Below are 14,744 nucleotides of genomic sequence, written 5' to 3'. Positions count from 1 at the left end.
TTCATTGGTAAACAGTGGTATCTACAGCGCAGTCAGCAATCACAAACACCCTAAATAATTGTTTTTTAGTATTTTTTTTTGTCATTTTTTCTTTTTGTTATTTTTTTTTAAATGATACTTTTAGCTGCTCATTGGAATAAATTCTGCAGCACACGAGCTGTGAGCTTTCGAGTCGCCGTCAAAGGACCGTAAGGCTTTCCTGGCTCCCTGGGCACCGCGAGGGCGGGAGGGGAGGAGGGGGCGTCTCCGGGGGCGCGAAGCCGGGGACTCCTTTGGTTATCTGTCACTGAGAGAGGGACGGGGAAGGGGCCGGGGTCCTGCCCAAGGGGCACCGAGCCCAGCGGTGCCGGCACGCGTGCCACGGCGGAGCGGGCGGCGCCGGGCCGGGGCCCTCGGCCGCGACGCTCCGGCCGCCGGAGGGGTGGGAAAGGGCGGCGAGGGGGAGCCGGCCCGTAGCCCCCCACCGCTCGCCACCCCCCGCGCCCGACCGGGCGGCGTCCGGGGCCGGCCCACAGTGGCTCGCACTGCCCTCTGGCCCTCAGCGCGGGGAACAACGCCACCGTGCCCGCCCGTGCGCGGCCCCTCACCTCGCAGCCGGCCGAGCCGCCGCCGGGGCCCGCCCCGCGCTGCCCCCCGCCCCGCGGGGAGCGCCCCCTCCCGCCCCGGTCCCTTGCACACGCCGCCGCCGCGGGCGCGGACCCCGCGGGGACGGCCCTGAAAGTCTCACGGTCCTGCTGTGGCGTTGCGGACATGTGCAGTACAGTGCATGGCAGTATCAGCTGAGCACAAAAACCCCTCTCCCCACCCCCCTCACCCCACAGCCGGCTAGACGTAGCCAAGACCACGTTCCAAGCTGGTCAGACATGCATGCATATTTGTGAACATTTACATAGGGCTGGCGTCCGCTCGGAAGCTCCCAGGCGTCAGCGACGCGCCGGGAGGGGAGGGCGGTGCTCTCACCACCACCCCTGCCACCGCCTCCCGTCACCCTCCTCGCTAATTAATCATGCAAAACAACGGCCACGCGGGATTGATGGAGCCGGGCGGCGGCGTGGCGGCTTCTCCCCCAGCGCCTGCGAGGGCAGGGGGGATACGGTGGCAAGGGGACCGCTCACAGCTTCCCCTGCACCAGCCGGGCCAAGGCCAGGGTAGCACTGAAAATACTCCACGAAGTTATGAATAAAACCCCCCCGCTCCGGGGGCCGCAGCCCAGCCGGCCCCTCGCTGCCCACGGCCGGGGAAACCGCGCCGTCCAGCCAGCAGGACGGGGCACGGGGCTACCTTGATTTACGTCGTCGGGACAGAGATACGAGCAGGAGCCGGGGGCCGGGCAGCACACTGGGGACACCACATGCCCAAAGCCCTAGGGACGGGGTTGGCGTCCCCTCCTCAAGCTTGGCTGCCTTGCGGGATGCCACACGGCCTGGCCCGGGGAGCTGTGTCTCCCGGCTGACAGGGGAATGAACAGGGAGAGGGGCCAGGGCTGCGCCAGCACCATCCTCCCACTGGCGAAACACCCCAGCAGCCACAGCCCTCTGGGGCTCCCCGGGGCAGCCGAGGCAGGAGGGAGCCGTGCCAGGCTGCGCACAGGAGCGGGGACAGAGGCATTCCTGTGTTCCTGCCTTTCTGCCCCAGCCACGCCGCGGGGTTGCTGGTGTCCCACCTTGGCCACACTCCGCCAGCCTCCTTCTCCGGCTGTCCCCGGGGCCGGGGTGCTGCCGGCATCAAACCCGCAGCGCTCCCTCCTCTCTCCTCCCCGCGTCCTCCGAGAGCAACGCTGAGGGGAGGAGCCGCCTGCGTGCCCCTAGGGCAAACGGCCAAGGAACCAAAAACATGACGGAAATGAAAAGGAAACAAGGGGGGAAAAAACTATCGTAAAAAAAAAATAGTGACAAAGGGAAAAACCACTAATTCCCTAGGAGAGTACAAAGACCTGGAAAGTGATGGAGCAACAACAGCGTCTTTGGAGCGCAGAGGGCACGGCCACGCACCTCCCGCCTCCAGCACAACACGATTCGGGGCCCTGGGAGCGCAGCGGGCAGGCGTCCGGCTGAGTCCGTGCCCCGGCGGGGAGGAGGAGGGCTGGCCGGGAGCCCAGACTGCTCAATGCTCACCACATCCGAGGAGAGGCTTTGGGGAGGGGGGGTAAGCGCAGGGTCAGGCCCCAGCAGCGGGCAGCAGCCCCCGCCCCAGCCCGGCGTCCTTGTCCTCTAGCGAATTGTGCGGCACAGCGCCCGCCAGCCTCAGTCCGCCTCCCGCTGCACCTCCGACGCGTCCGCCCGGCAGATCGGGCACGTGCGGTTCGCCTGCGGGCAGCCAGAGACAGGGCAAGTGAGCAAGGCTGGAACCACAGCCCAGGAGTGGCTGATCCTGCACAGGGCTCACCCCCAGCTCCCAGTGCGTGCAGGGCACTGAGGCCACCCGAAAGGCAGCACCCCAAGAAGCCGCCCCGCTCCCCAGAGTGGGCACAGGCAGTACCTTTAACCATTTGTCGACACACTTGGCGTGGAACTCGTGGTTGCAGGGCAGGACGCGGAGAAGCTGCCGGGCCTCGAAGTCGCTGAAGCACACGACGCACCTGGGGGAAGCGGCCATCAGTACAGCCCCACTGCCAGCCACGGCCCCCAGTTCCTGCCAGGCCCCCCATGTGCACCCCAAGCTCACTCACAGGGTCTGCTCAGACTGGTGGCTCTCGGGGTTGAAGCGGTAGGACGGGAGGTGCTCGATGTCTGCTTTGGTGAGTCCCCGTGGCTTGGCCTCCCCCAGCCGCTCGGCCAAGTTCAGCAGTGCCTGGAGGGAGATGCAGAGGCCGGCTCAGCTCATCTCCTGTTCTGGCACAGCCTCCCTCCAGGCTTCCCCCTCCCAGCAGAGCAATCAGCAAACTCCCCCAGCTCTCCCATCCCATCACTGTGAGGAAGCCAAGCAGACTCACCTCATAATTCTCCATCTCCACATCATCCACGTCCAGGTCTAAGCTGATCGTGGGGCCCACGGCCGTTGGCGACACAGGAAGCATAGAACTGGGAGGAAGGACAGGGCAGTCAGCATGGGGCTGCAAACTCCAACGTCCACCCTGGCACAGCCCCCTGTGCCATCACAGTGCCACTGGGGCCCTCCATCCACAGTGCCACCCCTGCCCTACACATGCTAGAATACCCCCAGCAGTACTCACAGGAAATAGGGCAGGAAGCTCGGATAGTACGGAGGAGGCGGCGGAGGGGGTGGCGGCGGGGGCAGCGCCTGCTGCAGCCGGTACCGCTGGGTGTTCAGCCGCCGGGGCATCATGTGGGGGTATGGCTGAGGGAGAGATGGGGCACTCAGAGTCGTGCCAGCCCCACAGCGTTCCCAACCCCTCCCCAGGATGGGGACTCACCACGCCAAATGGCAGTTCTTGGTGCAGCGGGTCGTGGGGGAGGTAATGCAGCGGCATGGAGGGCGACAGCGTGGGAGCGTGGTGAGACGGAGGGTATGTGAAACCTGCGATGGGGTGCTGCTCCCCTCGCAGGTCCACGTCATTGTCTATCCTCTGCAGAGGCTGCGGGGAAACAGTTAAGCTGGGAGGAGCATCCCAAATTACGCCTCCCCGATGCTATGAAGACAGAGGCACCCTGCCCACCACCCCCAGCTCAGACCCACAGGGGTTGCAGAAGGACAAGACCCCAAGGTGGAGGGTGCATCACGTCCCCAGGCTGTCCCTCCACCCCAACTCACCATACGTGGATGCTGGGCTTGGAGAGGTACGAACTGCCCCAGGGGGGCCATGTGGGGCGGCTGGTGGGGGGGCACTGGCGGTGGGGGTGGGTGCAGGATGTAATGGTCGCTGGAGATGATGGGGGGGAATGTCTGGTAGGAGACGGGAAGTTGTTGCATGGCACATGCCTGAATCAGCTGTGGGGAGAGACAGAGAGAAAAACAAGGGTCAGATACCCCTGACCCCTCCCCAGGGCCTCCCAAGGACCCTGTGCTCCCAGAAACTTGCATTACAGTGGGCCTGGGTACCCAGAGGGCTCTGGGCACTCACGGCCCAGGCTGGCCCCAGGCGTTCCCTGCTGTGACTCACCGGGGGTGGGAGGCAGCAGAGCGGGTAGTGCTGTCCGCTGAACATCACTGAGCATGCTGGGAGCTGCTGGGTGCTGCACCCAGGGATGTGCTGGCCAGCGTGGATGGGGAAGCCTTGCGTCGTTACGGTGGTAACCGTGTAGGAGAGAGGGACGGGCCCCTGGTGCACCTAAGGACAAGGTGCCGAGGGCACGGTCAGGGCACAGCCCTGTCTGAGCTGTCCCTGTCCTGACAGGGTCACAGCAGGACACTGGGCACTCAGCACTGGGACAAAACACCTGGCATGCCCATCCCGCTGGTGTGGCCAGAGGAATGGGCTGAGTGAGGGCTCAACTTGAGGGAGTTTTGAGCCCTTCTTTCCCCCACACAGACAGGCTGTGTAACCACCATTACTATGGATTATGATGACAGTTGTCACATGAACAACCCTACAAGGGGACTGTGCCCAGCCCCTGGGAGCAGGGACCACCCTGGACATCCCCAGAAGGCAGAGGGACCCCAAGATTTAAATCTCAGAGAACCAGAGCACCAGCAGGCTCAGGGCTGGGTGATCCCAGCAGCAAGTGGCCAGAGGGGACCCAAGGACATGTCACCACTCCAGACAACAGCCCAAGGAACACCACAGGATCACACTCAGGAGTGGGGCTGGGGGCTGCAGCACCTACCTGGTCATGCAGATCCACCATGAATGGGTTCTGGTGGGGTGGGTGAGCGGCTGGGTGAAGCATTCGTGGCGGCGTGCTGGCAAGAGCGTAGGCGCGGGGCTCATCTACAGGGACGTGCGGCTGCTGGGGGAAGGCAGGGTGCACCTGGGGCTCATCCTGGCCCAGCAGGGTTGCCAGAGGTCGATCGCGTCGTCCCCACTGACGCCTGGCAGAGGGGCTGCGGGGCCACCGCAGGAGAGAAACAGAGCAGGAGTGACCCCCCAGGCCAGAGGGGCACCACAGCCCCGGGCAGGACGGCTACAGGACGATCAGCCCAGTGCCCAGGGTGACATACTCAGGGCGTTGTGCCGGGCCACGTCAGGCTGGACAGCTCCAGAACCGGCTTCTCCGCTCACCCTGCAAGCGCCCTCTCCGTGTCCGCAGCACAAAAAGCACCCCTGCTCCCCAGGGACCCCTCATTTGGGCCAGGTGGATCTGCTTCCCTGCCAACGTCCCCCCAGGCCCCACTGGGAGCCAGCCGGTGCCTTGCCCCGGCAGGAGCAGAGAGCCGCCCCACAGCCCCACGTGCACAGGGGCCGGGCTCCACACGGCCCCGCAGCCCGTACCTGCGCCGGAGGTGGTCGGGGCTGCTGCAGGGTCCCCCCGAGAAACGGCGCTGGGCAAAAGGGGCAGAGGGCGGCCGCCTATTCACTGCCAGTTCCCATGGTCGCATTGGTGACGTCGGGAGGCGGGTGGGCACGCGGGACCTCGGGCTCCAGGCAGGGCAACGCACCAGCACCTTGGACTCTGCAAGAGGGACAGCGGGTCATGGCACTGTCCCGCCACCGCTCAGGCGGCTGCTCCATCCTCACAAGGATGCAGGTGCTGACAGCTGCAGCTCTTGCTGCTCCCCCACCCACCCCATCTCCCGGGGCTGCATACGGCCCTGACAGGGGCTAGGAAGAGCCTGTTCCCAACTCCCTTGTTACTGTTCCTCCCCTTCACGGCCAGAGTCACCTCCCATGCACAACACAAAGAGAGAGAGAGAGAGACTTATTTTTGCACTTATTTTTGGCACAGAGGAAAGAAAATGATGAAGAGCCCTGTGGCTGTGGCAGCATCCCAGCCTGCTCACCGGCCAATAGGGAACCTAAGCATGGCATGGGGAGTTCCCAGCAGGTCCCTGATGCTGCTCTGGGGGGTGCTCTTTGTTGCTGAGCTCCTGCACATCCTGCTCTGGAGTGACACTGCTACCCCAGTGACCGGCGCAGGGGCTGGTGGTGGCAGCAGGGCTCATGGTCCCTCTCTGTCAACTCCCTGCTGCAAACAGGGTGCAGACACGCATCCCCACAGAGCAGGGGACAAGCACGGGCTGTGCTGAAGCCATGGAGGCAGCTCTGCTCCCCCAGATGCTCCCCAAGGCAGCGGGACAGTGCGAACACTGCCCTGGCCCTGCCCCATCTCCCCTCCTGCACCCAGCCTGACTGGGGTTCCCGTACCAGAGCCCCTCCCAGGGCACAGCTTGACCCCTCAGCCCAAAACAACCCTGGCACTGCACAGAGGAGACACCTGCATTTGGGGCTGGGCTTCCCCAGGCTCTGCTTTCCAGGTCCCAAAACAGCCTTCCTTGCCTCCATGTGTACCCAAGATCCTCCCTGGGTACCCTTCCATTGCCCAGCGTCCTTCAGCTTCCACAGCACCAGGTCAGGCCAGCACACGGCAGCAGCATGGCCTTGGCACCACACACCCCTAAATCCAGCCCACTGCAGGCTGGTGAGGTCCCCCAAAGCAGCTTCAGCTCCACCTCCTCCTCAGTGCCCATGGCAAAGACACACCCGGGACAGGAAAGACACTCCGGGGACCTGGAGCCTGGGGAATGCTGCTCAGCACGGGGATCTCAGCCCCGCAGAGAGAAGCTGCAATGTCACTTTTGGGTGATGGGTATCAACAACCACTGGGACAAGTCCTGTGCTACACACAAGTCTCTTCTTAACCTCACCTTCATCTCCACACTACTGTGGAAGCTGAAAGCAAATTTCTGTCTTTGTTTTGGTAGGAAAAAGGAAGAAGAAAAGCAAAAGCCACAGGCTGAGCCCTCCCGGAACCTGTCTGTGACTGTCACCAGGGAAGGGGGTGTGCCTGACCAGGAGGTTCCTTCCACAGGGAGTTTATTCTGCCCACCTTAAAGCTCTGCCCGGCTGCAATATGCCCCTGAGTGGGCTGGCAGCCAGAATGCAGCAATAACCCAGGTTCAGCCCCACTCTGAAGCCTCCCTGAGGTGTTACCGCTTCCAGTTCCACATCCTCACTCTCGGAGCACACGTGGTGCCAAGGTCCTGTGTGATCCAGCGGGCACCTTCCACACCAGGCACCACAGCAATGGGCTTGGGGATGGGCAGCGCGTCCACAGAGTAACACTGAAGCCATGCAGGGGCTCGCCTGTTCTGGGACCTCCAGAGCGGAGAGCGGCACGCGCTCCTGGAGCCCAGCACGGCACCCGAGGCAGGACGGCATCCCCGACTTGCGGGACAGCGCTGGCGCGGCCCCGGTCCTGCCACCAGCAGGTGCCCACCCTCCCGTCCCGGGCGGGCACACCCGGCTCCCCCCGCACCCGCGGCTGGAAGCCAGCGGCCACACCGAGCAGGGTGACCGTGACCCCGCGGAGGGCACCGCGGCTCCGAAAGGAAGGGGATGGCGGTCCCGCAGCCCCTCGGAGGGGCGGGGGGAGGCGGCTCCCGAGCCCCGCCGAGAACAAAGTTAGCAGCGCGCCAGCGCTCACGCCCGGTGCCATCTGCTCGGGCAGAGCCGGGCTCCGGGGCTGCCGGGGAGCCGCCCGCCCTGGGGGTCCTGCCGCCCCGCTGCCACCCACCGCCGGCTCCGTCCCGGCACCCCCGGAGCCCCTTCCCCGCCGCTCCCAGGCGGGCGCCGTCAGCTCCCCCGGGAGCGGGGTCACCGCTGGCCCCGCCGCACCGGCAGCCCCTTCGGAAGGCCGACCCCGACTCCCAAGCCCACCCCCAGACCCGAGCCGAAGCCGACCCTCGGTGTCCGGGACGGCGGCGCACGGCGGGGCGAGCAGCACATCCCGGAGCGCACGGACGGAGCGCCCCACCGTGCAGCGCCCCGGGGAGGCACCGCGGCCACGGCAGCCGGGAGCGCACCCAGCCCGCGCCCCCCGCCGCGGAGCCCCGCCGGTGCCGGTGCGGATCTGTGGCTTTAAGAGCGGCCGCTCCGGGGCCATGTGCTCGGCGCCAAACAAAAGCAATAACAAAGGCGGCCGCCGGACCCCGCCGCCGCCGCCCGGGGCAGGTGCCGTCGGGGGTCCGGGGGCGGCCCCCGCCCCCGCCCCGCTCCCGCCCCCCCCGGCCCGCACGTACCTGCACCGATGGCCTGGGCCGCCGCTCCGGTGCCGCTGCGGCGCCCCCGCCCCCTCCCTCCCGCCGCTCTTTGTTCGCCGACGCCGGGCCCGGGCCTGCCCCCCCCGCCGGCCCGCCGCCGGCCCTCCCCTCCCTCCCTCCCGCCCGCCTCCCGCCGGGCCGGCCCCCTCCCCGCCGCCGCTGTTTCCGGTGCCTCTTTGTTTTCCGCGGCGCGGGGCGGCCGCGGCGGGCCGGGGTGCGCGGGGGGCGCCTGTCCCTTTAAGAAGCGGCGGGAGGCACCGGACAGAGTCACGGCGCTCGGGGGCACCGGGGGCGCGCGCGGCTGGCGCGGGGGGGCGGAGGGGGGCGGCCGGGGGCACCGGGGGGAGGGGGGGGCGGCGCGGCGCGCGCGCGTCCCACGTGACCAGGCGTGTCACGGTCCGCAGCCATCTTGGAGCGCGGGGCCGCCACGCGGGGCAGCGACCCCCGGCCGGAACCACCGCGCTGGGCCCACAACCGAGGGCACCGGGCACGCACCGCCCGGCCCAAGTGGCCCGGTGCCGCTACCGGCCACCTCGCCCCGCTGCGACAGCCCCTAAGGCTGGTGACACCGTACCTGCGGCTGTGCCCCCGCATCACTCCCGGGCCCCTGCTCACCGGGCTGGCAGCTCCGTGGTCCCGGTGGGCCGCGGGAACGGCAGTCCCGTGTGCCCGGAAGTCACCGTGCTTCTGTGCTGGTGGGCACAGGGGTGGGGAAGCAGGGCCTCGGCTCCCCAGCACCTTCTGCGCTCGGACGGGAGCGTGGAGGAGCTCCTCCGGTCCCGCTTAGGACGTCGAACCCTTTGCCCGCACCGACAGCTCTCCCACAGCATCTGTGGCCAGGTCAAACTTTTACCCGCCAGAAAAGCCCCTTTTGCTTCAGAAACGCCTCCTATTCTCCCACATTAATTAAGCAAGAAGCAGGAACTACTCGGACCATCTGCACACTTCCAGCTCACCTGAGCGAGTCACCCGGCTGGTGGCTAACGCTGAGAGCTGCACACCGAGAGGCCGGGCCAGCGGCTCCCCGGGAGCTGCACACCGAGAGGCCGAGCCGGTGGCTCCCCGTGTGCCCCAGCAGCACCGCTCAGGCACCAGTCAAATCCCCGTGCTCAGGACAGCACATCGCAGCAGCTTCACTCAGCGCCAGATGCTGCATCCGAGCCAAATTTCCCCCGGTTACAACGCACACTTAGAAATTCCCAGGTAGGCGAGCGAGCCAGCCGGCAGCCCTGATGTAATGCCTATAAACCAGCCCTCCCCTGACAGCTGGGCTTTAAAGTGCTAACAACCAAAAGGGAGCTAATTAATTTGTAGCATCACCCCTTTCAAAGAAAACCTCAGATTGACGATTTAACAATTCAGTAGCTCGTTGTTGCCATGAGCAGTCGGATTCAGCTTTGCTCTATTCAAGCCCTGTGCCCAGGTCCCTTCAGGCCCCTCTCCAGGCTCTCACCTCTTCACCCCAAATCCAGGTGTGCAGGAGGAACTACACCAGGCTCAAGGATCCTCCAGGACACAGAGCACTCTGGGGCAAGACTGCTCTACCATGACTGTCAGTAGCACCACGGCCAACTGCTTCTGTCCCCATGGTAGGGGACACACAGGACAGGAAGGCACCACAGCAGGGCAGAGCTATGATGGTGTCAGAGCCACGCACGCAGGCAAGAACTCCAGCAGGAAGAGCCAAAGGATTGAATCAGCCCAAACCTGAACAACCACCCTCCAGGTCTCTTCCACTACAGCCTCTTTGCTGCAGGAGCTGGGGAACTACAGGGAAGAGAAGGAAAACAACACTCTGTCCTTTGACCTTGCCATTGTTTGTGGGCAGAGGCAGCACTGCACCTTCACAAGACTGCCAGGACCTGGTCTGATCCTGGGCAGAGCAGCAGCAGCAGGCAGAGGCCACAGATGGTGGATATCTGTGCAGACACTGCCTCCAGACCCGCTCCAGCAGCAGCAGCTTCCCCGTGGGCAGCAGCTATCGATGTCCTCAGGAGGCATCAGGAGAAGCCATCGATGGGACACAGCTCACACGCTGCTCACGCTCCCTGCCCAGCCAGGCTGCATCATTCCCCTGGCACAGCCACGCTGCGCATGGCTGTGCCCAGTGAGGATGGGGCACCATCACATCCAGCCACAGGATCAGAGCGTGTGGAAACAGCTCTGCCCACACTGTCTCAGGGACACAGCCATGCACACAGACCCCCACATCACACTGTCCCAGGCACAGAGCTCTGCCTGAAAAGCCATGTGAGGGGCCCAAAGGATGCTACAGCAAGGCTGGTAAGGCTGCTCAATGCTTCTGGGCCAGGACAAGGGATCCCAGTCCAGCCACAGAGACCTGTGACACCCCTGGTGAGTGGGACAGCCCGTCAGCTTTAGATAGCTCCCTATGTGCAGGGGCTGCTCAGGCTGAACCTGGATGCTCTACAGCCGACAGGTGGCCCATCCTTTCCTTCAGGATAGCCAGGGGCCAGCAGGACAAAGTCTCCCTGAGCCCAGGCTCTTTAAGAGACCATCTGCTGCCACAGACATGCCACCTCCCTCGCCCCATATATAGGTCAGGTCTGACACAGGATTAGCCAGGGTGATCCAGTGGTGAGAGCACATCTCCCACTGCAGGCTTGGTCTGCCCTATGCTCTCCCCAACTCTCCGCATGCCAATGCTTCATCTCCACACTCTCCTGGGCCTCTCACACAAGTCCAGGGAGAGAAAGAGGCCCCAGATCTTACTCTTTTCTCCCCAGGGCCTAGAAAAAAAGCCTGAAGAAACTGTCACCAAGAACACAGAAGCTCTCAGACTGTAGGGAGGGAGGAGCAGTGGGAGTGTCCCTACCCTATCCAAGGCCCAACACAAGCACCAGGGGACATGGGACACCCCAACATCAGCAGGGTGAAGCGCTTCTCCACTGTGGAGATGGGGGAGCAAGGAGCTCCCTCCCTGCTCCACACACCGGGTGGAGCTGAGTTCACTGGCAGTGGAGGCAGGACGCCTCTGCCATGATCACACGCCACCCACTCCCACCCCCGGGCTGACAGCACTCCCATCAAACGCCTCCAGCCACACACACGTGGAGGATGCTGACATGAGGAGCGAGTAGCTGCACAGGCAGCGGAACTGATAACGCCCAGTTTCCTGTCGATCTCTCCCACGTGGATTCTCTGATGTCTAATAGCATGGCTGAGCTGCACTGCAGAGGGAGAACCAGCAGCACCTTCCTCCCCTGAGCCAGAGCCTGTAGCAAGCCAGGACCTCAGAGGCAGCATCCACACCTGACACCTACCCCAACTGACACCATCCAGCAAGTTCAAAGCAGAGTGAGCACAGATAAACAGTAAGCTTGCAACAAGCCTTCATTTCCTTTGAACAGGGTAAATAATCTGCAGAGATCTCCACCTTCCTTCCTTTGCCCTAGAAACACCAGCACAACCTGAATAGCATGACCAGAAGGCTGCAGGTGCAGCAACCGAGTCCAGCTTGGCCACCTCTGTAGCTCAGCAGCACCAAGGAATGGGTTGTGTCCTCCTCTCTCCTGGGTGGCCTCTTCTGCCCTGAACAGAAGCATGCTGAGATATACACACACCTCTGTCTGTCCAGGCATCTTGCAGCAGCCACTTCCACAATTCAGTTGCACATGGGTGGGAGGAAAAGAGCAAATGCCACCACGTCCATCTCCAACCTGCTGCCTGGGTAGACTCCCTGGTCCTTCCTTTCCTTCCTACTACAAGATGCTGCTTTTCAGGACTCCACACTCCTCTGCCCTTCACTCTAAGTTCTCATTTCAGACAGCCCTTTCCTAAACCAGACCCAATCTCTCCTTGGACAGAGCCAGCACAGGGAGGAGGGATCACTCCTCTTTCCCTTCCCCACACAGCATCCCTGGAGTCCCCAGCTCATCTGTCACCGCTCCACAAGTATCTCTCTGAGTCCAGCCTGCTGTCTACAGGCTGTGGACAGTGTAAATGGCATCTGCCAAGCGAGTGGCCGAGGGTAGGAGGGTCCAGGCTCCAGACACCTTCCCCACTGCTCTCGGTCAGAGCAGCTCCTGCAAAGGGACACGGGCAGAGGCAGGAGCTGGAGGATGGCAAAGAGCAGCTTCGTTACCACTCAGCAAAACGAAGCGTCTCTTGAAAGCGCTAGTGACAGTCAGGAAGTTGGGCTGGGTGGTTTGTTTTGCATTTTAAGAAGCCTGCAGGGACATGGACAACCTGCAACAATCACTTTCAGAAAGGAGCTCAGAGAAACTCAGGATTTTCAGCAACCATTTACCCTCCTTTGTCCTTGATTAAAAATTTGCCAAGAGGCTGCTTATAAGATGCACCAAAACAGGGAGTGACCACTACCCTAAGTGCAGAGGAGGTTTGCTGCAATATGTCCCTGTACATCACTCAGAGAACCCCACACCAGAGCCTGGGGTTGGTTTTAAGAACAAAAACACGACTTTCAAGCTGACAGCCCCCGCGCACAAAGCGCAACTGCGGTGACAAGAGAGCAGCCTGGGGCACAGGAGCTGCCTGACCTCTGCTACAGCTCTCAACGGCAGATTTTATTGTTCACCACTTTCCCAAAGCACAGGCATGGAGAGAAAACCAACTAAGACACTTGTCTCAAAATGCAAATACAGCTAGGGAGCCCCACCAGCCCAGCAGGGGAAAGACAACCTGCCGGAGGGCACCACGCCTCAGCACTGCCAGGCTCGGGGGAAGGAGGACCAGAACGGGGCCCTCCCTTCCCAGGGGCAACAGCAGAGATGCCAGAGGCCTGGATCACCAGGACACAGGCTCACCCGAGAGAAAGCAGCTCCTAACACACAGTACTGCAGGCCAGTCCTCTGCTCTGCATGGCTGAGCTAAAATCCTACTTTCCAGGGTAACCAAGGAAGACCCAGAACTACAGCTCTGCAGCCAGTGAGAGCAGGTCTCCAGGGACCAGCCTGCAGCTAGAAAATAATATTCCCAAGGCCCGCAACGAGCGCTGTTTGCTGGGGACACTGCTCAACCTCACGCTCTGCCATGCACAGAGCAAAGTGTGGAGCCCTCCCAAACCACCCCACTCCAGAAAACCCAGACATGCCACACTGAACATGGGACCCATGGTCTGCTTGTGCCCTCCAGGAAACAGCTCCTGCCCTGAAATGCTGAGGACTTGCAGGTGCAAGGGTGGAGGAAAGGATAAGCACCATGGTGCAGCTCTGCTGCCCAGAGAGTCAGCAGGCTGACTTCTCCCAACACCCTTGTGAGCTGACAGCACAGACCCACACTGCTCCCCTCTGGAACTGACCTGTCTCAGGGAGCCACGCAACATCCTCGCGCAGCTCATGACCACAGGGCTTGGCTCTCCCAAGTTCCTGCATCGATGTCAGAGGGCTCTGGCAGAGCTCCCCAGCACCAGCAGCTTCCTCGGATGTTTTAGCAGCCTCTGGACAATCAGACTGGCACCCTACACGCTGTGCCTGCAAGGTGGGTACAAAAACCCCTTGGCCAACCAATTACCCACACACAGCAGGTGACAAACCATGCTGCTCCAAGCATGGAGCCACGGGATCGTGGGAAAATGCTGTGTCCCAGCTCCTCAATAAAGGGGTGAAAACCCCAAAAGCATCCGGAAGCCAGGCTCGTCTGCTGAAAGCCAGCGCCTGCGCCTGCCACCAGCAGCGAGCCGTGCCCCGAGGGCAGCCTCACGTGACAGTGGAGTGGATGCACACAGGAGGAGTGGCTGTAGTGACAGCGTTACAGCTTGTGTCCAACACACAGCTGAGCCCAGCACATCCCAGCGCCCTGCAGCTCTCCCTTACAAACTCCACACACTGCGCAGGTACCCGAGCGTCAGCGAGAGCTCAGTGCCCACAGCTCCAGGAAATGACACCTACAGGGAGACAGCCCAGAGAGCACAGGGCTCCCAAACTCTCTGCTGTCCACGAGCACAAGGACTGGCCCACACCAAGCCCCAGGGACCAAGGACAGCTGTTCTTACACCAGCCCCAGTTGCCAGGGTCAGCCCCTCTGCTATTTCAGCACACGTACTCCCAGCAGGAAGCAGGGACACCCAGCAGGATAAGCAGGACTCTGTCTAACTCTGCTCCAAGTGACTTTACATCATTGCCTACTCTACCCTGGGTGGCAGGACTTGGGACAGTTCTGCAGACAAACCTGAGAGAAAAGTGATGCAAGATGAAGCCCAACCCTTACCTGCCAGCTGTTATTTCATTCCTCTAACAGGTCCATAAACCAAGGATAATTAAATCTCTCCTAAACTCTCTTCCATTTAAAATAAAAATCTATAGTCCCTATTTCATTAGCTGGCTCTAGGTTTTACAGCTTGATCAATTCCCCTCACAGGGCCCTGGTCCTGGACAGGCAGATGCAAACACGCAGCTTCCATGGTGTGGATCAATGGGATTCACAAAGTCTCCCACCCCATTCCTTGTTCCTCACTCACCAAAGGGAGCCACACAGCCCAGCAGGCAGGGACAGTGTGTTTCACTGCTCAGGGGAACACCACTGCCATGCGGCTTCAGAGGTGGGAGTGAGCACCTGGCAAGAACAGAGGCAGCAGCGACGCTCCCTCTCCTGAAGGGCCCCAAGAACGCAGCTGTGACCCTAAAGGCGAGGCAGCCCAGCATGCCAGCAAGGTGACATCTCCCTGA

The 14,744-nt window shown here is 62.6% G+C and overlaps 1 protein-coding gene across 1 annotated transcript; it reads right to left on the bottom strand.

Annotated features, from left to right (window-relative positions):
- Positions 1-668: 668 nt before the first annotated feature.
- RNF44 (ring finger protein 44) lies at positions 669-8,505 on the bottom strand. Its single transcript, XM_054287702.1, is given in 15 exon segments — positions 669-2,306; positions 2,479-2,578; positions 2,669-2,790; positions 2,933-3,020; positions 3,173-3,297; positions 3,374-3,535; positions 3,712-3,888; positions 4,061-4,228; positions 4,725-4,941; positions 5,330-5,510; positions 8,077-8,128; positions 8,130-8,181; positions 8,183-8,308; positions 8,310-8,455; positions 8,458-8,505. Coding segments are annotated over 15 exon segments (1,827 nt in total). The 3' UTR covers positions 669-2,243.
- Positions 8,506-14,744: the final 6,239 nt, after the last annotated feature.

The sequence above is a fragment of the Melozone crissalis genome, unplaced genomic scaffold (genome assembly GCF_028551555.1).
Source record: "Melozone crissalis strain CALT ecotype California unplaced genomic scaffold, PUWL_Pcris_2 ptg000061l_1, whole genome shotgun sequence".
Taxonomy (NCBI): Eukaryota; Metazoa; Chordata; class Aves; order Passeriformes; family Passerellidae; genus Melozone; species Melozone crissalis.
Note: the sequence above shows the minus strand (reverse complement) of the source record. Positions and strands in the feature narration are given on the sequence as shown.